The sequence below is a fragment of the Mercenaria mercenaria genome, chromosome 1, assembly GCF_021730395.1.
Source record: "Mercenaria mercenaria strain notata chromosome 1, MADL_Memer_1, whole genome shotgun sequence".
In the NCBI taxonomy this organism is placed as follows: domain Eukaryota; kingdom Metazoa; phylum Mollusca; class Bivalvia; order Venerida; family Veneridae; genus Mercenaria; species Mercenaria mercenaria.
In genome coordinates this window covers 26,633,223-26,660,684 of record NC_069361.1, presented here as the reverse complement: position 1 = coordinate 26,660,684, position 27,462 = coordinate 26,633,223, and the positions used below count along the sequence as shown (strand labels likewise).

General features: G+C 36.6%; 2 protein-coding genes and 1 non-coding gene across 6 annotated transcripts in view; 1 reads left to right on the top strand and 2 right to left on the bottom strand.

The window, feature by feature from the left end:
- The window catches only part of LOC123543215 (translation initiation factor IF-2, mitochondrial-like), a 29,629-nt gene extending 21,181 nt beyond the window's left edge, over positions 1-8,448 (top strand). For all 4 annotated transcript variants that reach the window (XM_053542771.1, XM_053542772.1, XM_053542788.1 and 1 more), the window contains 3 exons: positions 1,891-2,046; positions 3,819-3,971; positions 5,147-8,448. In XM_053542771.1, coding sequence (XP_053398746.1) covers positions 1,891-2,046; positions 3,819-3,971; positions 5,147-5,349 — 512 coding nt within the window. In that variant the 3' untranslated portion in view covers positions 5,350-8,448. The remainder of the gene's footprint in view (positions 1-1,890; positions 2,047-3,818; positions 3,972-5,146) is intronic.
- Positions 8,447-27,462, bottom strand: part of LOC123543227 (vam6/Vps39-like protein) — a 59,601-nt gene continuing 40,585 nt past the window's right edge. Inside the window, exons 19-25 of the mRNA XM_053542764.1 lie at positions 27,173-27,290; positions 25,279-25,407; positions 24,565-24,667; positions 23,134-23,170; positions 16,293-16,439; positions 14,575-14,804; positions 8,447-14,234 (exon numbers count right to left, since the gene is read on the bottom strand). Of these exons, the coding sequence (XP_053398739.1) occupies positions 14,171-14,234; positions 14,575-14,804; positions 16,293-16,439; positions 23,134-23,170; positions 24,565-24,667; positions 25,279-25,407; positions 27,173-27,290 (828 nt within the window). The 3' untranslated portion in view covers positions 8,447-14,170. The remainder of the gene's footprint in view (positions 14,235-14,574; positions 14,805-16,292; positions 16,440-23,133; positions 23,171-24,564; positions 24,668-25,278; positions 25,408-27,172; positions 27,291-27,462) is intronic.
- On the bottom strand, positions 15,523-15,596 carry Trnan-guu (transfer RNA asparagine (anticodon GUU)). The gene has a single exon. It is a non-coding gene; the product is annotated as a tRNA-Asn (tRNA).

Genomic DNA, 27,462 nt, shown 5'->3' with positions numbered 1-27,462 from the left:
CTGGTGGATGCCTTAGAGCTATCATGGTCCACTTAATGTGGGGGACCTTCCGATCGAATGGACTAGAGTACCAATTTTGAATCAGTAAACATTTGCTGCCATCACAGTTGATAAAAATCATGTCAGGGGTTGAATTTTTTCATGTCAGGAAACCTTGTAGCTGTGTCATATTTATAGTTCTACCCAGGAGCCTGTTTATGTTTTAAAATTATACCCGAAACTGGATCTGGTCTATGTACCAGCAAAAGTTGCCATATAACTTTATTTATTTTACTACCCGAAATTCTACACAAGAAACAACTGCAATATTCACAGTTTACTACATGTTTATTTGTACATTTAGGTATTATGACATTCACATAGGCTATACTGATTATAGGTGCATATGATACTACAAGCAACAACTTTAATTATGTAATTCATACTTATATATGAAAGTTATTATAAACAGTATGGCAAAGTTTGGCCACTCCATTGTTTGTAGCAACCCTGTCGACCGGGAGGAAACCAGACGCGCCTGTAAAGCACCACACCATTACTCCACGGTTTGCTGTGGAAGCAACAGTCAGCACCACACGAACGCAAGGGATACCACAGTACACCAAAGTAAACCAAACACCCCCATAACTCGACGGTTGGCTGTCAAAGTAATGAGGAATATTTAGCGTACCAACGGAGCCAGGCAACGTACTGTGATTCTAAGCAAAGCGAGCAAGGCTACAGTACACCACAATATTTAGCGGACCAACGGAGCAAGGCAACGTACTGTGATTCTAAGCAAAGCGAGCAAGGCTACAGTACACCACAATATTTAGCGGACCAACGGAGCAAGGCTACAGTACACCACAGTAAATTAAACATTCCCCATAACTCGACGGTTGGCTGCCAAAGTAATGAAGGAATATTTAGCGGACCAACGGAGCAAGGCAACGTACTGTAATTCTAAGCAAGGCAACTATACTATAATGAGCAAGGCTATGACATAAGCAAGGCTATGACACATTTAAGCAAGGCTAGTCAGATATTGCCAAAGCACTAGAGCAATACCTTTTACACAGTAACATCCATACTATGACAACGTTCGTAAGCACGCCCGATCGCCCCCGCGGTCGACAGAATTTTTCTCGGCCCTTAATATATTAGGAGTGACATCAGTATAAAGATAAAGAAGATTAATTTGAATTTTAGATTCACTTTAAATAAATTCTTATCAGTATAACTAAAATGTCTATATTTTTTCTTTTTTCTTTTGGTCCTCAATGCATAACTTGGTAAATTGTCATCTAGGTTTCTCATCATCAGCCATCTGGAAAAAGTTAATACCAAATTGGATTTGTCTGTTTCACGATTGATTTGTAGCCCAGGAATCTGTTCAATTTTGTATCTGTGTAAGGTGCCTGCATTCTGTTCACTTCCGATGTTAACATCCAAATGGCAGCATATCATCTGTAACATAAGTACTTCACAGAACAGTCAGATTGCCATAGCAGAATTTAAAATGCGATAATATAATTAGTTTTAGCATATCAACAGAAATTTTTATTATTGGGGTGTGGCGGGTGGGGAATTTAACATCGATCTGAAACGCTAGCCAGTACACCTTAAATTCAACTGTGAATATTGCACGTGATCCGAAGTTAATATAACGCTTGAGTGGTTCCCAGACGCTAAGGCGTTCATCATTACTCTATTGTGTTTAGACAGGTAACCAATAAATCACAAAACCAGATTACTTGACAACAAGGATAGTTTCTAGTTAACACATAGCAACAAGATATCCATTCATTTCGTGAGAAAATAAATGTAATTATTTTTAGGCAAAATAATTTTTATTATTGCAATGACTTAAATGCAAACAAATGTTTAGTGTGTTTTTGCACTTTATTTCAGGTGTTATTTATGCATTCAATGTCTCAACTGAATCCCAACAGACAGAACATCAGAAAGTAGAAATTAAAAGTCATAATGTAATATATCATCTCTTTGATGACCTTATACAGATGATTAATGATAGATTACCAGATGTAACAGAGGAAGAGGTCATTGGTAAGTTACACAGAGATAAATAAAGGTTATCTGATATATTTCAGGAAAAAGTAATCAGTAAGTTACTAGACAATAAATGATAGGTTTCAAATTGTAATGGAGGAGGTAGTCATTGGTAAAAAACAAGAAATGATAGATTCCCAATTGTAACGAAGAAAGAAGTTATTGGCAAGTCACACAGACAATAAATGAAAGGTTCCAAATTGTAACAGGGGAAGAAGTCATTGATAAGTCTCATGGAAAATAAATGTTAGGTTCCCAAATGTAATGGAGGAAGAAGCCATTGGTAAGTCACATTGACAAGAAATGATAGATTCCCAATTGTAAATGAGGAAGAAGTCATTGGTAAGTCACATGGACAAGAAATGATAGGTTCCCAATTGTAAAGGAGGAAGAAGTCATTGGTAAGTCACATGGACAAGAAATGATAGGTTCCCAATTGTAAAGGAGGAAGAAGTCATTGGTAAGTCACATGGACAAGAAATGATAGGTTCCCAATTGTAAAGGAGAAAGAAGTCATTGGTATGTCACACGGACAAGAAATGATAGATTCCCAATTGTAAAGGAGGAAGAAGTCATTGGTAAGTCACATAGACAATAAATGATAGGTTCCCAATTGTAACGGAGAAAGGAGTCATTGGTAGGTCTTATGGACAATAAATGATAGGTTCCCAATTGTAAAGGAGGAAGAAGTCATTGGTAAGTCACACAGACAATAAATGATAGGTTCACAATCGTAAAGGACGAAGAAGTCATTGGTAAGTCACATGGGCATTACATTATAGGTTCCTAATTTTAACAGAGGAAGAAGTCATTGGTAAGTTACATGGACATTAAATTATAGGTTCCCAATTGTAACGAAGGAAGAAGTCATTGGTAAGTCACACAGACAATAAATGATAGGTTCCCAATTGTAACGGAGGAAGAAGTCATTCGTAAGTCACACAGACAATAAATGATAGGTTCCCAGTTATAACAGAGGAAAAAGCCATTGATAAATTATACCAACAGTAAATATTGACTAGTTGATGTAAGACAAGAAAGTGAGTGGTTGTTATACAATATAGGATAGGTTTAATTGTAACAACTGTGAGCACAGTGCCACTAGAAGCTTGGAATGGTGAGGACAGTGCACCAATAGCTTGGAATGGTGAGGACAGTGCACCAATAGCTTGGAATGGTGAGCACAGTGCACCAATAGCTTGGAATGGTGAGCACAGTGCACCATTAGCTTGGAATGGTGAGCACAGTGCACCATTAGCTTGGAATGGTGAGGACAGTGCACCAATAGCTTCGAATGGTGAGGACAGTGCACCAATAGCTTGGAATGGTGAGCACAGTGCACCACTAGCTTCGAATGGTGAGCACAGTGCGACCAGTAGTTTGATAGCTTTGATCACTTGCCCCTCATAGATGTGGGTTCAAGCCTCACTTGGGGCATTTAATTCTTCATGTGAGGAAGCCATCCAGTTGGCTTACGGAAGGTCGGTGGTTCTACCCAGGTGCCTGCTCGTGATAAAATAATGTGCGGAGGGGTACCTGGGGTCTTCCTCCACCATCAAAGCCGGAAAGTCGCCATATGACCTATGAACGTGTCGGTGCGACGTTAAACCCAACAAAATAAATAAATAGAATGGTGAGCACAGTGCACCAATAACTTGGAATGGCAAGCATGATTCCTCATATATGACTTTGTTATAAATTTAATAACACTTTATGTTTTAAATCCAGTGATCTGTAACTTGTGTGTTAGTGATAGTTTATCTTTACAGGTGAAGCTAAAATCTTACAGGAGTATGTGTACACAGAGAAAAAGAAAGATAAAAAGAAACAAATTGCTGTAGCTGGTTGTCGATGTTTATCAGGAAGTCTGGAAAAGAAACATTTGTTTAAAGTTGTCCGCAATGATGATATCATATATGATGGTAAGATTAAGTTAAACAAATCATGGTTTTGGCCGACAAATTTCCCACCTTGCCCGGTCAGAACATTGCTTTTGAACCAATGAATATTATGCTTGTTCCAGAGTGGGGCCTCCGTGGCCAAATGGTTAAGGTCGCTGACTTCAAATCACTTGCCCCTCATCAATGGGCGTTGAATTCTTCATGTGAGGAAGCCATCCAGCTGGCTTACGGAAGGTCGGTGGTTCTACCGAGGTGCCCGCTCTTGATGAAATTATGCACGCTGGAAAGTCGCCATATGACCTATAATTGTGTCGGTGCGACATTAAACCCAACAAAATAAATAAATGTTCCAGACTATTCCGCTATAGGCTGGCATTCCAAAATAAGGTGGCGGCACTAGTTAAAATATGCTTCCAAGCTGGAAGGCAGTCATCTGACATAAAATTGTTTTAAAAAATGCAGTCAATTTTAGTGGTATCAACATGTGTATTTAATTGTGAACAAATATTCATCTTTCTAAGTACAGGTGTCCCTTTTAGCCTAGCAGGTGGAGTTTTGTGATTACTAATCAAACAGTTGAGAGTTCAGTTCCTAGAAGAAGCCAATGTTATCTTTGACAATTTGACAGATGGCAATGTGTCGAGTCATTTATCTTCTATCTCGGATTAAGGTGGGGAAGTTGCCAGTTACTTGTTGAGAATAAGTAGATACTGGTACAGAATCCACAATTTTTGATATGGCCACATTTCATAAATGAAATACTGTAGGAAAATTGTGTTAAACCTAAACCAAACCTGTCCAACAAACTCATTAAAACTATGATTGATGAACACATCTACCTGCAGACTTTTATCATGGTATGTGATTAGAATGTATACTAAATCTTGTGTGAAGATCTTTATCATGTTACATGGTTACACTTATTTTGTTTGAAATTGTGTAATCTTGTGTAATATTTACACTGCAGGTAAATTGTGTAATATTCACACTGCAGGTAAATTGTGTAATTTTGTGTAATATTTACACTGCGGGTAAACTGTGTAATTTTCACATTGCAGGTAAATTGTGTAATATTCACACTGCAGGTAAATTGCATAATTTTTTGTAATATTTACACTGCAGGTAAATTGTGTAATTTTGTGTAATATTTACACTGCAGATAAATTGTGTAATTTTGTTTAATATTTACATTGCAGGTAAATTATCATCTTTGAAACACCATAAAGAAGAAGTCAGTTCTATAGAGACCAATCAGGAGTGTGGGATATGTTTTAATGGTGAAACTGTTGTAAGCTTCAAGGCTGGTGATACTGTGATCTGCTATAAAAATGTACAAAAAACACAGACTTTAGACTGGGAACCTGGCTATCTACATAATGTTTCACAGAAACTTTATTAATATGGTATGATATTGGTAGACAAAATACAACTGGAACTTGATTATCTTTCCATCATCAAAGCCAGAAGGACATCACAAAACTTCACGAATTCTCACTGTATTAAAACTGGATTTGTTAGATTATTGTATTAAATTTAAATGCACTGATATACTTTGATATGGATCCTTTCTTCTTTTCAGTTTGTTTTCAGCTTACTACAGACTGACATTTCCAGTCCCAGAACAGTATACTAGCATGAGGTTCTTTCACTAGTTGTAGGTACAGATGGGTACATCTACCCCTAGGGTAATTGTTTTAATGGTGGCCAGACTTTGCCAAATTACTGCTTTTCAAATCTCAACATACAACCAGTGATAGATTCTTTTTCTTGCATATTTAACTACACAAATAACAGACAAAAAACTCCAAAGATTAGTTTTCTTTATAGCCTTGTTATACCTGTCCACAGGTACTGTTTTGCCCTTTATCTGTATGTCAGTCTGTCTACAGGTCAGTAAACAATAATTGGTTTCTTTTCAATGATTAGATGATTAAAGAATGCTTGATTTCACAATGGTAAACTTCTTAGGATGACTGCACGATTTCCTGTGGTCAGCTAATGACTACGATTGTTTTGGTGGTCAGATGTCAAGGTCACAGTGACCTTGCGACTTAAAAGATTTCTTCTCAATAACTAAAGAATGCTTTGGAATATAATTGTCAAACTTTGTAGCATGATTGCCTAGGATCTGTTGATGACTCCTATTGTTTTGCGAGCCAAAGGTCAAGTTCACACTGACCTTGAAAATGAAAACAGTTCCCACTCAGTAACTAAAGAAAACTGGCCTACAGTCATCAAACTTCATAGGATGATTGCCTGTGGTCAGTAGATGACCCGCAATATTTTGGGACTAGTTGGATAAAGGTCAAGGTCATTGACCTTGTGACTGAAACCATTTCCACCTGATAAGTAAAGAACACTTTGGCCTGCAATTGTAAAACTTCATAGGATGATTGCCTTTGGTCAGTAGACAACTCCTATCATTTTGGGAGTCAAAAGATCCAAGGTCAGATTAATCTTGCCAAAGTAACAATTTCTCATTAACAATTAAATGACATCTAATACTTTTTAAGTTGCTATTCAAAGAATAAGTAGAGGTATTGGACTTGCCCATGCGTTGGCGTCTGCATCCCGATTCGGTTAAGTTTTTGTATGTAAACTGGTATCTCAGGAACCACTTGTGGGAATGGATTGAAACTTGACACACTTGTTTACTGTGATAAACTGACTTACTCTGCATAGGTTCCATAACTCTATTTTGCTTTTTTACAAAATTATGCCCCTTTTTCCTCTTAAATAGTACAGAATCCTAGAACAGTGGTTCAGTTAACTAGTCCTAAGTAAATTACTGAAATACATATACTGTAAAACTATGACCCAAGACAAAGCAAAGATAGCAACTGGGAAAATGATGGAATTTACTACCCGGTAAATAAAAACTGAACATTGGGATTGAAAACTAAATTTCTTTAATAGTAGGGATGGGAACGAATACTGAAATCAATATTCGAATATTCGGTTTGCCATATTCGAATATTCGGTTAGTTTTAAAGGAAGCTTTAAATTCTTATTAAGTGATTGGCATATACACAACGTATTCATTTGTTTAAAGTGTGGCTCATCGTAAATAAGGCCAAAAAAATGTTTGTTTCGGGTAACCCGATCCTACATAGCGAAACCCGCTGATCCTAGCGTTTTATTTCACGATTCTGTCAGTATAATCATGAACATATTTAACTAATTCAGTGTTTTAGCTTCAAAATGATACAAAAAATCAAAACGATTATAATTTAGACCATTTATTAATTTAATAGTAACAAAGACAATCACTGACAGCTTGCAGTTGGACTTGTTATCTCGAAAATTTACAGCTGTCTCAAAGACATTTCAAGTCGCCGGCCAAAAACGTGCACAAAATTGTCATTTTAAGTCGAATTTTGGTTGTGTCAAAGTAAAACGTTCAATCCCTTGAAGTTCTAAATATAGAGGTCTAAATGTATTTTCAATACTGTACAGTCTAATGCTGTATTTTCAATACTGTACAGTCTAATGCTGTATTTTTATGCCCCCGAAGGGAGGCATATAGTTTTTGAACCGTCTGTCAGTCGGTCTGTCAGTCTGTCCGCAATTTTCGTGTCCGGTCCATATCTTTGTCATCGATGGATGGATTTTCAAATAACTTGGCATGAATGTGTACCACAGTAAGACGACGTGTCGCGCGCAAGACCAAGGTCCGTAGCTCAAAGGTCAAGGTCACACTTAGACATTAAAGGATAGTGCATTGATGGGCGTGTCCGGTCCATATCTTTGTCATCAATGGATGGATTTTCAAATAACTTGGCATGAATGTGTACCACAGTAAGACGACGTGTCGCATGCAAGACCCAGGTCTGTAGCTCAAAGGTCAAGGTCACACTTAGACGTTAAAGGATAGTGCATTGATGGGCGTGTCCGGTCCATATCTTTGTCATCGATGGATGGATTTTCAAATAACTTGGCATGAATGTGTACCACAGTAAGATGACGTGTCGTGCGCAAGACCCAGGTCTGTAGCTCAAAGGTCAAGGTCACACTTAGATGTTAAAGGATAGTGCATTGATGGGCGTGTCCGGTCCATATCTTTGTCATCCATGGATGGATTTTTAAATAACTTGGCATGAATGTGTACCACAGTAAGACAAAGTGTCGCGCGCAAGACCCAGGTCCGTAACCCAAAGGTCAAGGTCACACTTAGACGTTAAAGGTCATTTTTCATGATAGTGCATTGATGGGCGTGTCCTGTCCGTATCTTTGTCATTCATACATGGATTTTAAAATAACTACGCATGAATGTGTGACACAGTAAGATGACGTGTCGCGTGCAAGACCCAGCTCCGTAGGTCAAAGGTCCTAAACTCTAACATCGGCCATAACTATTCATTCAAAGTGCCATCGGGGGCATGTGTCATCCTATGGAGACAGCTCTTGTTGTTGAATGTTTTGAAAGGGTAATTACCCTTTCCATATATTTATTGAAAAGATTTGTTAATGAAATTGAATAAAGAAGAAAATCTGAAAAGTTGTTATATCTTTTATTGAAATACTTTTGGGTAATTCATCAGATGCCTTAAGAGTTCGGGTTGACTAGCACATATGTTAAATTTGCTACTTTCATCTTCTAAAATTTTGAATTCTTTAAAAGTTAAAATCTGAATTAAATAACTTCTTTTCTTTGTCTGCTGTCATAGAAAGTGTGTCAGATTTTCTTTTTCCAAAGAGCATCCTGATTGCTTAATACAAACATTACAGATCAAGAGTGTAAAAAAGCAGATCTATAGAAGTTTAAGAAGCACTTTGGTACAGTATGTATGATTAACTACCTGGGTTGAAAAGTCATGGATTCGGTGAATCCACTACACCCACAGGTTTTGGATATGAAGGAAATCCCACAAAGCAAACTTGACCAGAATGTTTTTTGTGGTCTTGTCCGCGTGTCCATCCGTGCGTGTGTCCGAAGTTAGTGACGTGCATAGCTCAAAAAGTATTTGACATAAACTGACGAAACCTTGCATGAGTCTTTATCATGATATGAACTTGGGCACCTCCTATTATTTTGTCAGGCTCCACCCCTTATTTCCAGAGTTATGGCCCCTGAAATAGTCAAAAATGTACATTTTCACTTTGTGACAAGCTTACCTCAAAAAGTATTTGATGTAGATTCATGAAACCTTGCATGAGTCTGAATCATGATATGAACCTGCGCACCTCCGATTTTTCATTTGGCTTAGCCCCCTATTTCTGGAGTTATGGCCCCTGAAGTAGTCAAAAATACACATTTTCACCTTGTGACGCGCCTAGCTCAAAAAGTATTTTATATTAATTGATTAAACCTTGCACGAGTCTTAATCCTGATATGAACTTGCGCACCTCCATTTTTTTAAACTGGATCTGCCCCCTATTTCCAGAGGTATTGCCCCTGAAAAAGTCAGAAATGCACATTTTCTCCTTATGATGGCCTAACTCAAAAAGTGTTTCATATAAATTGATCAAACCTTGCATAAGTCTTCATCATGACATGAAATTGTGCACCTATTTTTTTTAAATGCCTCCTCTCCTAATTTGAGAGTAACTGCCCCTGAAATAGTCAAAAATGCACATTTTCACCTTGTGATACACCTAGCTCAAAAAGTATGTTATAAATGGATGAAAACTTGCATGAGTCTTTATCATGATTTAAACTTATGTATCTTTTATTTTTTGGCTGCCTCCACCCCCTTTTCAAATCACTCTGTGTCCGTGGTCCATCCGTCCGTCAGTTAACAATTTCTCGTTATCGCATCTCCTCAGAAACTACTGGGGGGGATTTTGACCAAACTTTATCAGAATGATGTATTGGTACCCTAGTTGTGTCCCCCTGAAAATCAGACTGGTTAAACAATTTTTTAGTGAGTTATGGCCCTTTGTTTATTTCTATAATTTACATATAATTATATAGGGAAAAACTTTGAAAATCTTCTTGTCCAAAACCACAGAGCCTAGGGCTTTGATATTTGGTATGAAGCATTATCTAGTGGTCCTCTACCAAGATGATTCAAATGATTTCCCTGGGGTCTAATATGGCCCCGCCCCGGGGGTCACATGGTTTATATAGACTTACACAGGGAAAAACTTTGAAAAACCTCTTGTCTAAAACCACAGGGCCTAGGGCTTTGATATTTTGTATGTGACATCAACTAGTGGTCTTCTACTAAGATTGTTCAAATTATCACCCTAGGGTCAAATATGGCCCCGCCCTGGGGGTCACATGGTTTACATAGACTTATATAGGGAAAAACTTTTAAAATATTCTTGTCAATAACCTACAACATTCAAATTTGGACCACATGTATGGTTTTGAGTGGCAAGATGAACCTTGACACGAGTTGACCTTGATTTTGACCTAGTGACCTACTTTCACATTTCTGTAGCTACAGCCTTCAAATTTGGACCACATGCATAGTTTTGTGCACTGAAAAAAACTTTGACCTTGACACTGACCTAGTGACCTATTTTCACATGTATAGTTTCGTGTTCCGAAATGAAATTTGACCTTGATTTTGACCTAGTGACCTACTTTCACATTTCTCAAGCCACAGCCTTCAAATCTGGACCACATGCATAGTTTTGTGTACCAAAACAAACTTTGACCTTGACATTGACCTAGTGACCTACTTTCACATTTTTGAAGGTACAAGCTTCAAATTTGGACCACATGCATAGTTCTGTGTTCTGAAATAAAATTTGACCTTGATTTTGACCTAGTGACCTACTTTCAAATTTATCAAGCTACAGCCTTCAAATTTAGACCACTTGCATAGTTTTGTGTACCGAAATGAACTTTGACCTTAAGATTGACCTGGTGACCTACTTTCACATTTCTGTAGCTACAGGCTTCAAATTTAGACCACATGCATAGGATTGTGTACCGAAACAAACTTTGACCTTGACATTGACCTAGTGACCTACTTTCACATTTTTGAAGGTACAGGCTTTAAATTGGACCACATGCATAGATTTGTGTTCTGAAATGAAATTTGACCTGGTGACCTACTTTCACATTTCGGACCACTTGCATAGTTCTGTGTACCAAAATAAACTTTGACCTTAAGATTGACCTAGTGACCTACTTTCAAATTTCTCAAACTACAGCCTTCAAGTTTGATGCACATGCATAGTTTTGTGTACAAAGAACTTTGTCCTTGAAATTGATCTAGTGACCTACTTTCACATTTCTCAAGCTGCAGCTTTCAAATTCGGACTACATGCATGGACCATAAGTCTTGAAATTTGGAACACTCAAAAATGGCACATTGGTGGGTGCCAAGATCACTCTGTGATCTCTTGTTAAAGTTATGGCCTCTGAAAAAGTCAAAAATGCACATTTTCAACTTACAATGTGCCTAGCTCAAAAAGTATTTGATGTAAATTCATGAATCCTTGCTCGAGTCTTGATGTGACACTTGGCAATTTGTTTGGAAATCTTAGCGCTTATTACAGAGTTATGGCCCTTGAAATAGCCAAAATAGTGGATTTTTTGTTTGTGATGCTCATAGCTCAAAATGTATATGGCCTAGAATAATGTATCCTTTTCTTAAAATGTTTGTTGAGGCTATACCCCCTTAAAACTGCAGACATTTGAATTATTGCCCCTTAGTTGTGACAAATATACCAGTGGGGGCACACCCTGTGTCCTACAGACACATTCTAGTTTACTTTTACATATACCTCGGACTTCAGTATATACTCTATCAATGTCAGCAGTCATTAGGGTGTGCCACTATGCCTGTTGACATTATAAGGGTATGACCAACTTGAAATAGGTGTTCAAATATAAAAATCAAGAACTGAAGCAAACTTTGAATGAAATTTCATGACAAATTGAGTTAATTTTCAAACGTTTTGTCTTCAGTACTTAAAACATTAGATAATTAATACAAACAATTATATAAATACAAAAATCAGACGAAAAAATAGTTCTGATGAAATTTCTCAGATATCATATAAAATGCACAAAATTTACCATTTTTTTCAATGGACATTTTTTTCCTTATTATACTAGCCTATATACAAGAGGAAGAAACCATAAAAAATACGGGTATCAATATATTAAGAGTACTTCTTATTTAGGCTCATTGTTACAAAAATAAATTATTATTTCAAATATTTTTCAAAATAAATATCTACAAGAAATTAACATATTTTCTGTTAATAATGAAAAATGTGACAGCCACATTGTAAAAAAAGGGCTTATGAGTCTTTATCAGTCAAATTTTTGATGACAGAATGATGATGATGGCTGTCCTAGTAGCTCACCTGGAGCACTTTGTATTCAGGTGAGCTAAGAAGTTTTAACATAGAATTGTGACAATTATTTTCTGATGTCATGTTATAAAACACTGAATAATGTGCCAAACAATTAGTATATGATGGGTTTCCTACATATGACAACAGTATACATTTTCGTAAATAAGATACCATTATGCATACAACAAACCTCTTCAGTTTTTACCTACATTTTCACACCTGCTTTATTTTTATTAATGTAAAGAATCTGATACCATCCACAATTCAACATATTTAACCTAAAAGGAGAATTGAGCCGCGCCATGAGACAACCAACATAGTGGCTTGGTGACCAGCATGCATTCGCGCAGTCTGGTCAGGATCCATGCTGTTCCCTTTCAAAGCCTATTGCAATTAGAGAAACTGTTAGTGAACAGCATAGATCCTGACCAGACTTTGCAGACGTGCAGGCTGACCTGGATCCATGCTGGTCGCAAAGCCACTCGTAACTTTGGTTTTCTCATGGCGCGGCTTACTGTCAGACTTCTAAATCTGTATAAACTAGAGCTATCACTAAAGGTGATGAATGTACCCCCCGCATGCACTGACACAGTACACTGCAATTTGACACACACACGACTGCATAATTATGTGGACTGTATGTATATAGACTGTATGTATACAGTATAGTAACAAAAAACAAAGTCCCATAACTATGCAGAATATTTATCTAAAAGAATGTAACATGCCCCATGCACAACTAGGGTTGGTACTGATCACTTGTGTGAAGTTTCATTAAATTGTGTGCAAGGGTTTGGTAGATTAGGCACGCACAAGATTGCATATGAAGACTGTATGTACATAGTATGTTAACAAGAAACAAAGTCCCATAACTCTGCAATTTTTGTCGCTGAAAGAACCTAACATGCCCCATGCACAACTACTGTTGTTACTGATCAGTTGTGTGAAGTTTCATTAAATTGTGTCAAGGGGATGAGGAGAGATGGTGCGCACAAGATTGTGTCTATGTCTATAGTATAGTAACAAAAAAACAAAGTCCCATAACTCTGCAAATTTTTTTTCTAAAAGAACCTAACATGCCCCATGCACAACTACTGTTGTTACTGATCACTTGTGTGAAGTTTCATTAAATTGTGTCAAGGGGATGAGGAGAGATGGTGCGCACAAGATTGTGTCTATGTATATATTATAGTAACAAAAAAACAAAGTCCCATAACTCTGCAAATTTTTTTTCTAAAAGAACCTAACATGCCCCATGCACAACTACTGTTGGTACTGATCACTTGTGTGAAGTTTCATTAAATTGTGTCCAGGGAATGAGGAGAGATGGTGTGCACAAGATTGTGTCTATGTATATAGTATAGTAACAAAAAAACAAAGTCCCATAACTCTGCAAATTTTTTTTCTAAAAGAACCTAACATGCCCCATGCACAACTACTGTTGGTACTGATCACTTGTGTGAAGTTTCATTAAATTCTGTCAAGGGGATAAGGAGAGATGGTGCGCACAAGATTGCGTCTACGGACAGACGACCAGACGGACAGACAGACAGACGGACAGACAGACAGACAGACAGACAACCTGAAACCAGTATACCCCCCCTTACAACTTTGTTGTCGGGGGGTACAAAAATTGAAAAGGTCATTAGTATTTTGATGTCAGTTAAACATTAAGGTGTTAAAATATTCATGATGGTCAAAAGTGAGGTTTGAAAGTCTCTGATTGATTTGGTGTCATGTCTTTAAAAAATAATACTAGTATTAAGCAATTTGAAATTTTTCCTTATACCGTTGTAAGCCCCAGATTCAAACTGAAATATTCATGCCACTGATTCTCTAACACATCTGTCTTTGCCTGTCGTCTTTTAACCTTCAGCTTGCTGGGGCAAGTGAATTTGCCTTTTCGACCAAGATCATTCTGTAAATTTTCAGTGAATACTCCTAGCAAATACACTGATCTACTGGGTATTATTGTAACATCCATAATGCATCAGCTCTCTAGATGTGTTGCACACAAATACGCTGAAATACAAAAAAAAGACTCATTACCACAAGTAGCAGATTTGTGTTCCCTGTTTTACAACTAAGAAATGACATGCTAACAGGCTGTAAAATATTTCAAACAGCTATGCCAGTAAATAATGCAATACATGGTAAACCTGTCGCCACTTTCTTGTGTATGGTCAAACTAAAAAAAGTTACAGGGTCTTTGTTTTCAATGTAATATAGGTATACTTTGACTAAAGGCAGTAATTTTGGTCAAAAATCAAGACATCTTTAATATGGAGCTGATACCTAAAACTAATGTTTAAAAGCAACCAGTTTATATTAAATTTAATCAAAGAGTAATAAACTGATCCACCTTTTATCCCCTATCTTTCGTTTACATATTTTACAACTGGTACTCTCATCCACCTTGACATACTGTCTGCAACCACTCATGCTCTCTTCTGCTGTCTGTAGATATTCCTGATACTGTAGTTTCTTTCGTATTTGCCCTAGATACTTACGAGACATACAGGTATCTATTGCAGCCTCTAACACTGCCTTCGACTGCTTTATAAAGATCTCTTCAGGCAACGCTTCCAGTGCCTAAAACATAATAAATAATGTTACATATTAGCCGATTCACATTCTGGTAAAATACACTCGTACTTGTTGAGATTAAGTCATTGTTCTGTAGGCAGGTTGTTATAACTTTCTGAAATTAAGCACTTAAAATTTGTATCTTTTATAAGGGTATTTAATGTTCATATCTACTAAAATTCTCTTATCTGTGAAGATACCCTTATTGATTGATTCACCAGATACATAGCTGGATTTTCATAAATTGCAGCTGTATGTTTGCAGCATGCAGAAAGAATTGTTACATAATCTGAAAAGTTTCCAGTAGGTAATGATATGACCAATTTAAAGTGTTCACAATATCTTAAATATTGACACTATTATGGTCAAAACAGTATTTTTCGCAGTTAAAAATTCTGGAAATTGAAAGAAGTTTTTATCATGCATATATTGGTTCTATGTTTACTAAGATATCCTGAAAATTCTATAACAATCCATTTGCTAATACAATAAAACTTATAATCATAAAACCTGTAAGAATAAAAAATTACAAAGGAAGTTAAATTTACAACAGAAAATACCTATCAATTGTGTTCATACTACTTGGAGTTCATTACAATGATATTTACAATGGTATTGTCTTACATTTAAAAAGAAACAAAAAGAAAAACCTTGTTACAGATAAATGGATCAAAAGGGAACTCAAAAATGCCTTATAGGGGTGTCACAGGGTGTGAAAAATGTGCAGTCAGTCTGGGGCTTGAACCCAGGACCTCTCGCTTAACAGGGCGAGTGCTCTACCAACTGAGCTAACCGGCTGCCTGACACATCTTCTTCCCTAACGTGACCAAGTTTGTACTGTGACATACACCCCACAAATTGGAAACTCGTTCTGGAGGTACATAATACTGCATGCCTCATAAGACTGACCAAGCAAGCATGCCACGGTCCCCAGTTCGGCCCCAAATGTCACAGGGTGGGAAAAATGAGCAGTCAGTCTGGGGCTCGAACCCAGGACCTCTACGGGGCGAGCGCTCTACCAACTGAGCTAACCAGCTGCCTGACACATCTTCTCCTCTAACATGACCAAGTTCGTACAGGGGCATACAATTATCATTTTCCTCTTATACAGCTTGTACACTATGTATATCACAAAAACAGTAAGAGTATAATAATCTTTCACTACCTGAAGGTGCAGATAGAAATATCTGGCTTGAGGATAACTGTTTAGGGGGTAATGAGGCACTGCCAAGTTACTGGAGAGCTAGATATTTCCATCTGCACCTTCAACTAGTGACAGATTCTTTTCTTGTATGTCTTATTCTTCAGTTAATTGAAGAAATGAATTAAACAAATGCTATTCTTTTAAGCACTTCTTATTATCGTAGTGTATCAATTTACGCATTCATTCATAAAAAACAGCATGTGAGTCATCTTACACCCAGGACCGGCAAAAACACATGAAAATCCTGTCTGGCAGGCAAGATAGAGAAGGTACTGTATCCTGTGACTGACCTTATACATGTCTATTTTTGTGGCATGTGTTTCCAGCATACTAAGGGCTCTGTGCATTCTGGGTTTTGGTTGGTTTTTGTAGTCTTTCAGTCCAAGTGCCAGAGGTCCGGGAGGTTGAAGGTATATGTGTAGTAAATTCAGGTATACCTGTATAGGAATATATACAATATATAAAAGAAGCTCATTGGCTTTTAGTATATGACTCAAAACAATAATTGGTAGATGGATGCATTATCGAGGATTATATAGATCAATTTACAATTATATTCCTCAAAACTTTTCATAAAAACTTAATTACGGAGTACACGTGGAATGTTTTCGAAGTGATGCATACAGGTTTAATGATGTTAATCTGTTTCCCTGATAAAGCTCTGCTCCCACTTTGCAAATGATCCATAGCCTCAGTGTGGAATCAATAACTGTATGTCTTGCTAATAACTGGCATTTTCAAATTAAGTAGTTAAAGATCTAGCATGAAACCCAAACTCAATACTTTAACCTTTAGCCTACTGGTGGCGTGTGGTTCTGCCTTTGCGACCAGTGCAGACCAAGATCAGCCTGCACAGATGTGCATCTGTGCAGGCTGATCATGGTCTGCACTGTTTGCTATTCACCCTTACAGAAGCAAGCCTCTGTGGCGTACATGCTGCGTATTTGCTGTGTATATGCCGCGAACACAGTAGTACACCAGAGGAGTACATTTTACATACACCGCATGCCGCGTACATGCCGCGTACTATTTCGGCAAGTACACAGCATGTACGCAGGAGGTCACTAGTACACTTCAAGTACGCAGCACAGACTCTGAAAATTTAAGGAGTACACTGCATGTACGCAGGAGGGACTTGTACAAGAAAATAGTACACTGCATGTACACCGCAGATACTTCGAAATTTATAACACTTATATTTAGTTGCATTAAAGTTGTTTCCCCTTGATGCAGTTACGCCATTTTCTTCAGATGTTTACCAAATTACATGCTACAAAAATTGATTTATTTCATTGAAAAGTGGATGAAGAAAAGCATCCTAATTTATTTGATAACATCAATCTACATTATTTTGGTAAGGGTAAATACTTATTGATGCATGTCACTTATCTTTTTTCTGTTTTTTTCTGTCCAAATGATCAGCATTTGCATAAGAAAGTTGGTGGGGTAAGGAATTTACTTTATCAAAGCAGTTTCGCCACAAGAGTACACAGCATGTATGCAGCAGGAGTACACAGCATGTACGCCGCAGGACTCGGGCCAGGAGTACACAGAATGTACGCCGCAGGAGTACACAGCATGTACGCCGCAGGAGTACACAGCATGTATGCAGCAGGTGTAGTACACCGCAGGCTCATTTGCATGTGAAAAGTGTATGTGCCGCGTACATGCTGCGTACTATTTCCCGCATACTAAATTCCTCCAGCGTACATCCTGTGTACTATGTAGTCCACAGCATGTACGCAGCAAGTAGTACGCGGCAGAGCTCATTTGCATGTCAAAAGTGTACTACAAACGTACTATCGGTGTATGTGCGGTGTATATCCTGCGTACTATTTAAAGCCCTTGATTTCAGTACACATCATGTACACATCATATACGCTGTATGTACACAGCAAGAGTACGCAGCAGGCCTTTTTCTTCTGTAAGGGCAGTCAGTAAATTTTCAGTGAACACCCCTTTGAATAATAAATGGTATGGCCCAAATTGAATGATGGACCAGTCCATTTTAGAAATTTAGCAGGCTAAGGGTTAATAAAATGATGAAAAGAAGATAAACTGCAGCATAAACTGATACCGTAATTTTGTCAATTGCTCTTTTTTTTTATTTAAATCAGTTCCTTTCATGTAATGTAAAAACTACCTAAATGAGTGTTATATACATTTGTCCATGCAATTTCATAAAAAATACATGCATGTGGATATTAAAGAAACCTTACACAAATTACAGATTAAAGGCAAACATTGGAACAATTATGTTTACTTTTAAATTCTAATATCTGTGTGTGAGTTAGGGATATGTCTAAATATACTCTACCCTTTACAGAGTTTTGATTTTTTTGTGTGATGCTGGATGTTTACCATATTACAATGAGTGATGCTGGAAGTATACTGCATTACACTGTGTGATGCTGGCATTGTGCAGTATTACACTGTGAAATGTTGGAAGTATACTGTATTACACTGTATGATGCTGGATGTATACTTCATTACAAGGTGTGATGCCGGATGTATACAGTATTACACTGTGTGATTCTGGCATTGTATAGTATTACACTGTGTGAAGCTGGATGTATACTGCATTACAATGAGTGATGCTGGCATTATACAGTATTACACTCTGTGATGCTGGAAGTATACTGTATTACAATGTATGATGCTGGAGGTATATTGTATTACACTGTGTGATGCTGGGTGTATACTGTATTACACTGTGTGATAGTGGAAGTATACTGCATTTTATGTGGCACTGTACTGTATTACACTGTGTGATGCTGGAAGTATACTGTATTACACTGTGTGATGCTGAAAGTATACTGTATTACACTGTGTGATGCTGGAAGTATACTGTATTACACTGTGTGATGCTGAAAGTATACTGTATTACACTGTGTGATGCTGAAAGTATACTGTATTACACTGTGTGATGCTGAAAGTATACTGTATGATGCTGGAAGTATACTGTATTTCACTGTGTGATGCTGAAAGTATACTGTATTACACTGTGTGATGCTGGAAGTATACTGTATTTCACTGTGTGATGCTGAAAGTATACTGTATTACACTGTGTGATAGTGGAAGTATATTGCATTTTATGTGGCACTGTACTGTATTACACTGTGTGATGCTGGATGAATACTGTATTACACTGTGTGATGCTGGAAGTATACTGTATTTCACTGTGTGATGCTGGAAGTATACTGTATTACACTGTGTGATGCTGGAAGTATACTGTATTTCACTGTGTGATGCTGAAAGTATACTGTATTACACTGTGTGATAGTGGAAGTATACTGCATTTTATGTGGCACTGTACTGTATTACACCGTGTGATGCTGGATGAATACTGTATTACACTGTGTGATGCTGGAAGTATACTCTATTACACTGTGTGATAGTGGAAGTATACTGCATTTTATGTGGCACTGTACTGTATTACACTGTGTGATGCTGGATGAATACTGTATTACACTGTGTGATGCTGGAAGTATACTCTATTACACTGTGTGATGCTGAAAGTATACTGTATTACAATGTATGATGCTTGAAGTATACTGTATTACACTGTGTGATGCTGGATGTATACTGTATTACACTGTGTGATGCTGGATGTATACTGTATTACAATGTGTGATAGTACAAGTATACTGCATTAAAATGTGTGATGCTAGCATTGTACTGTATTACACTGTGTAATTCTGAAAGTATACTATATTACACCGTGTGAAGCTGGCATTGTATAGTATTACACTGTGTGATGCTGGATGTATACTGTATTAAAATGTTTGACAGCTGAAGTATACTGCCTTAAAATGAAGTAAATAAAAGTGGGATATTGAAAGTCTACTGTATTACACTGTGTGATGCTGGAAGTATCCTGTATTACACTGTGTGATGCTGGATGTATACTGTATAACACTGTGTGATACACTGCATTAAAATGTGTGATGCTAGCATTGTTCTGCATTACACTGTGTGATGCTGAAAGTATACTGTATTACACTTATGATAGTGGAAGTATAATGCATTAAAATGTAAGATTCTGGCATTGTACTGTATTACACACTGTGATGCTGGCATTATACTGTATTACAGTGTGTGATGCTGGATGTATACTGTATTACAATGTGTGATACTGGAAGTATACTGTATTACACTGTGTGCTGCTGGATATATACTGTATTACACTGTGTGATGCTATATGTATACTGTATACCACTGTGTGATGCTGGAAGTATACTGCATTACAATGTATGATGCTGGCATTGTACCTTATTACACTGTGTGATGCTGGTGTATACTGTATTACAATGTGTGATGTTGGATATTTACCATATTACAATGAGTGATGCTGGCACTGTACTGTATTTCACTTTGTGATACTGTATACTGCATTACAATGAGTGATGCTGGCATTGTACTGTATTACACAGTGAAATGTTGGATGTATACTGTATTACACTGTGTGATGCTGGCATTGTACTGTATTACATTGTGTGATCGTGGAAGTATACTACATTAAAATGTGTGATGCTAGCATTGTCCTGTAATACACTGTTTGATGCTGGAAGTATACTGTATTACACTGTGTAATGCTGGATGTATACTGTATTACACTGTGTGATAGTGGAAGTATACTGCATTTAAATGTGTGATGCTGGCATTGTACCATTTTACACTGTGTTGTGCTGGAAGTATACTTTATTACACTGTGTGATGCTGGCATTATACTGTATTTAAGAAATAATAAATATGTGCCTATATTTTATCAGTTAATAAAATATGGGCAGGAGTTTGGATGCGTAATAATTAAATCACGAGTGCGTAGCACGAGTGATTTAATATTCGCATCCGAACGACTGCCCATATTTTATTAACTGATAAAATTATTGGAACATATTTATTATTTCGATTCTAACCACGTAAATTCTTCGCATTTTACAGCACAACATTTTAGTTCGATATGTCATTCGGCTGGCCATATGCTATTATAAAAACCTCCCCACGAATGGAAAGCGTTGCATAAAACGGAATTTTCCGATATTCAACAAATTTTAATTAAAGTATTAAGTAGTTACCTCGGTTAAAATGTTATTTTCAATAACATCTAAGGTCGGATATAGAAATCAGAAGTAAATACTTCGTTCAATGTTTATATATGGAGTTTCTAAAAATAGTGCACGTCACCTACATGATGGCACTGAAACATACACGCCAGAACATTGCGGCGGTATATAAACACGTAAACACTTTAGTCTGGAAGATTGGAACATGAATTACAATTTATTTACTGTCAAAGTAGAATCTAGTTGACATTTGTGGTGCATACAGTGCAGAAATTGTAAACTACAGACACGACCAGACATAGATGCACTGGTGTTGAAGCTGAAACTTACCGGGCTGAAACATTTACTTACGGTAAAATTAAAAACAAATAAATTCATCAGTTACAAATTGTTTGTTTCAGAAAATTTGATGTACTTTTTATTACTAGTCTACTAGATCTACATATCACTGAAAAAGTCGAGTATTTAGTCGGTTTATAACAGAAGCAGAGTAGAATCTCGCAGTCGTGTGACAATCGTAGGGTGAAATGGAAGAGCTATATTTTATCATAGATTCATGTATAGGCGATTTCGCTATATGTTTATATAGCAACTGCTGCGGATCGTGTTAGAATACAGTGTGTGATGCTGGATGTATACTGTATTACAATGTGTGATACTGGAAGTATACTGTATTACACTGTGTGATGCTGGAAGTATACTGTATTTCACTGTGTGATGCTGGCATTACACTGTATTACAGTGTGTGATTCTGGATGCATACTGTATTACACTGTGTGATGCTGGAAGTATACTGTATTACACTGTGTGATGCTGGCATTATACTGTATTACAGTGTGTGATTCTGGATGCATACTGTATTACACTGTGTGATGATGGAAGTATACTGTATTACACTGTGTGATGCTGGAGGTATACTGTATTACACTGTGTGATGCTGGAAGTATACTGTATTACAAAATGTGATACATGCATTGTACTGTTTTACACACTTCAGATCAGCAAAATTTAAATACCTTTTAGTGAGTAAGTTCAAACAAGGATATTTTTTTGAAATTTGGCTCAGATATATTTTGTTATAATAACTTTATTTAAAGAGAATTTCATATTTTGCTATAGCCAGTCTAACAAATGGTCCTCAAACATACATCTTCAGCAACACATGCATTTATATTAGCATGTTGGCATAATAGTTTAATATACAATGCTTAAGCAATACATACATTTATATTAGCATGTTGCCAAGTATGAAAATAATTCATAGTCTGATTCTTGCATATTTGACTGGCTTTCCTGTTGGTTTTACCCATACTGGCAAAACCCATCTGTCACCTACTATGCCAGATGAGTAACACATGCTAACATAGAACTGTTTTCTGGACTTCTTTCACTGGAACTCAAAATACTGTTTTTGCCCAGTTAGAAATTTATTCAAGTGTAAATTATAATAAAGTAAGTCATTATATACATGCCAAGTTTCCTGGACAGGTAGCTTAAATTTGTGTTTGCTACATATCTTCTTAACCACTGGAAGGATTTTCATAAATAAGCATCAGTTGCTAACCTCATCAAGACAACATGCAGATTAAGTCAAAGGTCAAGGCCACACTTGCGGTCAAAGATCAAATAGCTCAATAAAGCTTTCAAAAAAAAACTAGTGTCAATTGTTCATCTCATCAAGACAACATGCTGAGAGCACAGCCTAGGTCATTAGGTTCAAGGCCAAGGTCACAACTGACGGTTAAAGACATTTCAACTTTCCATCAAAGCATTTTACTTTCCCTGTATCACAGCAACTGGGGGTATTATTCCCCTTAAGTGATAGCTCTAGTTTTGCATGTTGTCAATGACTTTGGAAATTTCCAAAAACTAGGAACCATTTTCTTCTGGACTCCTTTATACACATACGTGTTGACAAACCAGTTGCATATGCAAGTAAAGGATAATCTTGTGAATAAAAAAGAGATCCAGGATTACACATACATAACACAGAAAAAGAGAATAAACTGTTATCAGAATAATGAAATTAGAATCGGTGTTTATATCTTAAGAAGATAAAACAGACCTCAGGAAAGCCTCTGTTGCAATACTCTTCACAGTACCTACAAATACAGTGTGACAATACTTACAGACTTGCAAAGCCATGCACATAATGTATTTTCTCTTCAATTGGACCAGTTACCTGGTAATCTTTCCTGAGCAGCAACCTCTGTACAGCAAACACAGCAAAGATAATAAGCTTCTTACATGCCTCCCTGTGTAAGACAGGGTTTTCCCCAACCTTAGGGACAGTGTGGAATGGAAAACCAAGCATATTTAAAGTGAAGTTTTTTATCCACGTTTACCAGAGGGTTGGAAAAACACCTGCTTTACTCATTCAGAAAGGTTAGACCATTCTTATTGCCTACATTTTATATAGTACCTGCCTATCTCCCCAATCAAATCAGATGTCAATAATCATTTTCTTAAATTCCGTAACTTGAGAAAAAAGCTGCCAAATTCTGGTCATTTGATTCATGAATAATTTTTCAGCTAATAATGGATGTTCAAATAAAAAAGATTGCTGAAAATAACATACTTCTGACCATAAAAGCTATCTATTTTGCATGGTTACTGACGAGTAACGTCATGACACCTGGCTTTAACGCAATAATATTCTGTACTATTCCTGCAGTAATTAATTCATTTTTTCAGCCTAATTTAATAATTTAGCATTAAACTGGAGAACGGTAAATATAACTGTCCTCAGCTTCATAAAGATCCTCTACACCTGCACAGAAAATACTTACTCCTCAACACCATTGAGATCCTCTAGAATGTACATGTAAATACCTAGAGAGAAAATACTTACTTCCAATCTCCACTGAGATCCTCCAGAATGTACATGTATATACTGAGAGAGAAAATACTTACTTCCAATCTCCACTGAGATCCTCCAGAATGTACATGTATATACTTAGAGAGAAAATACTTACTTCCAATCTCCACTGAGATCCTCCAGAATGTACATGTATATACTTAGAGAGAAAATACTTACTTCCAATCTCCACTGAGGTTCTCCAGAATGTACATGTATATACTTAGAGAGAAAATACTTACTTCCAATCTCCACTGAGGTCCTCCAGATGTACATGTATATACTTAGAGAGAAAATACTTACTTCCAATCTCCACTGAGGTCCTCCAGAATGTACATGTATATATGTAGAGAGCAAATACTTACTCCCAGTCTTCACTGATTTCCTCCAGAATGTACATGTATAAAAGTAGAGAGAAAATACTTACACCCAATTTTCACTGATTTCCTCCAGAATGTACATGTATAAAAGTAGAGAGAAAATACTTACACCCAATTTTCACTGATTTCCTCCAGAATGCACATGTATAAAAGTAGAGAGAAAATACTTACTCCCAATCTTAACTGAGATCCTCCAGAATGTACATATACGTACCTGGACAGAAAATACTATACCTCAAATAAGAGAGAAAATACTTACTCCTCAGCTTCATGGAGATCTTCCAGAATGTACACATATATACCTAAAGCCTTCTCATGTTTACCCATCTTACCCAGCAATATGGCTCGCTCTTCAAAGAAACCTGCAATCATGTGACATCATTTAGTAACTGAGACTTGTGGAAACCTATATAACATAAACAGGCACTGGACGAGAGGAAGACTTTTAGTTCAGAAGTATTTCCACATTAGTACGGTTTTGCCAAATTTTGTTTTTTTTAACAGGAGACTGAGACAACTGTCCACTATGAAAGATTTTCCTGTTTAAAATACTGTGAAATCATTTATATTTGTGTGGGATTAATTTTCTTGAATTTCGTGGTTGAGTCTATCCATGAAATTAAATCCCAATGAACAAGTAAAATTCCCATTCATTTTATGTTCATAAGTCGAAATCCACGAATTCAAATCCCCACGCAATTGCCATTTTGACCAAAACCACAAAATTTCATGCCCACAAAATTAAATGATTTTATAGTACTCCATTGTTATATATATGTTACAGTTACATATAAGTGCTCCACAATTGCTCCTTCAGCATGTTTCATGTAAGGGCTATGATAAAGCTAAGATTAAACAAATGGGACAGTCTGTTCCCCATTACTCACTAAATCATGCAGCAATCATGTCAATTTTCAAAACTGTTCACAACCTCATGACAGTATACAGTATCTATGGTTACAGATCAACTTACTGTCCAATGGAAGCCTTCCTAAAACCTCCTCTGGGTGATAAACAGTGGATGTTTTAATGAATTTCATGAATTTCTTCCTGTACACACCTAACAGCCCTTCCTCTTCTCCTACTTGTACTTGCTTCACATCTGTCACATACAGTAAAAGTCAGAAAAGATTATACAAATTTTCATCAAAGTCCTTTAAATCCTCATAAAGGAATCAAGATTATATTTTGCCTTTTACATGGATTATTTTTCAGGACAAATTTTACAAGAACAGCAACTCTTGTTTTAAGGTCTTAAGATAATCGTACTAGGACTTGTAGGCTATCTTGGTCAGCACTGGTAGCTATTCAGTCAGTAAATGTTCAGTGTACACCCCTTCAAATAATAAATGGTACTGTCAAAACTGAATGATAGAACAATCCATTTTAGAAATTTAGCAGGGTAAAGGTTAAAGTGAATGTAGGATCTATAGTATCTTTTGTTACTGACATAATATTATAGATGGACAAACAAATCAACAGACCAAAATACATGTAATGACAAAATAAAATAATGCCTATATTCTTTATTGTTTTTTCTATCTATGTCTTAGGTTTGATACAGAAATTGATGGACTGAGAGACAAATTGATGGCTGAATGAACAAACAGAAAAAAATAGTCATGTTCTTCATCCTGAAATATCTATATGTACTAAGATTTATGAACAAAATCTTGTACTTATTAACTTATTGCAGGTTTCAATTTCTTAGATTGTTTTTTGCTACAGCATCTGCATTTATTGCCATAACAACAAAATAAAAGAATGTGCATATTCTCCATATTGCCATTTATTCATGTACTAAGTTTCGGGAAAAAATGTTTTTTATGCCCCTGAAGTTGGACATATTAAAATCGCACTGTCCATCCATTTGTGTGTCTGAATTATTGTCTGGGCTGTAACTCTGCCATCCATACAGGTATTTTGAAATAACTTAGCGTAAATGTTCACCATAGTAAGACAACTTGTCTTGCCTAAGACCTAGATTCCTAGCTCCAAGGCACACTTAGAAGTCAAGGGTTAACAGGTATCCAGTTCATAACTCTGACATTCATCAAGGGATTTTGAAATTACTTTGCATAAAATGTCCCCCATAATGAGACGATGTGTCAAGCGCATAATCCAGACTCCTAGCTCTAAGGTCACGGTCACACTTAAAGGTTAACATGTTTTGTTTCTTGTCTGACACATAACTCTGCCATCAATGAAGGAATTTTAAAATTACATGGCATGAATGTTCTCTATAATGAGATGACATGTCCTGCAAAAGACCAAGAAACCTTGCTCTAAGGTTAAAGTCACACTTAGAAGTCAAAGGTATTTTTCATGTCTGGTCCATAACTCTGTCATTTAAGGGATATGAAAATAATTTGACACAAATGTTAACCATATTGAAAAGGTGTGTTGCACTTTTGACCTGGGTCTCTCAGGTCAAGGTCAAGGTCACAAAATGATTCATACCTTAACTATTCTAGCAGATTTTGCGCAGACAACTGTAGCATTCTTGGGTATACTTCTGAGGCATTTGTCACTTATAGTAACAGCTCTTGTTACTTTTAAAGTTGTCATTGGAACCTATTTTGTGTGATGGACAGACTTGACAAATCAAACTACTGTGAAATCATTAATTTTCGTGGGGGACTAATTTTCATGGATTTCGTTGTTGAGTCAATCCATGGAATTTAATCCCAATGAACAAATAAAATTCCAATTCATTTTATGTTTAAAAGTTGAAATCCACGAATTCATATCCCCATGAAATTGCCGTTTTGACCAAAACCACGAAATTTCATGTCCACGAAATTAAATGATTTTACAGTATATTCAAGTATTCAAAACAGTTGTATGTTCAGTATTAATGTTATTACCTTTTACATTAAACATATCAGATGTCTTAAGCTGCTCAGAAATCTTATTTCTAAGTTCGTCTACCAGGGCTAAATGGAGTTCTTCTGTTGTATCTCCCCACTGGTAAATAATATGTTCCTGCAGAAAAACAGGTCATGTCAAAAAATGTTCATAAAGTTTTAAAAGTACATACTAGGAATAAAATGTGCCTAAAGTTATGTGCATGTCAGGAATAAAATGCGTCTCAAGTTATACACATACTAGGAATAAAATGTGCTTCAACATATGTAGATACTAGGAAGAAAATTTA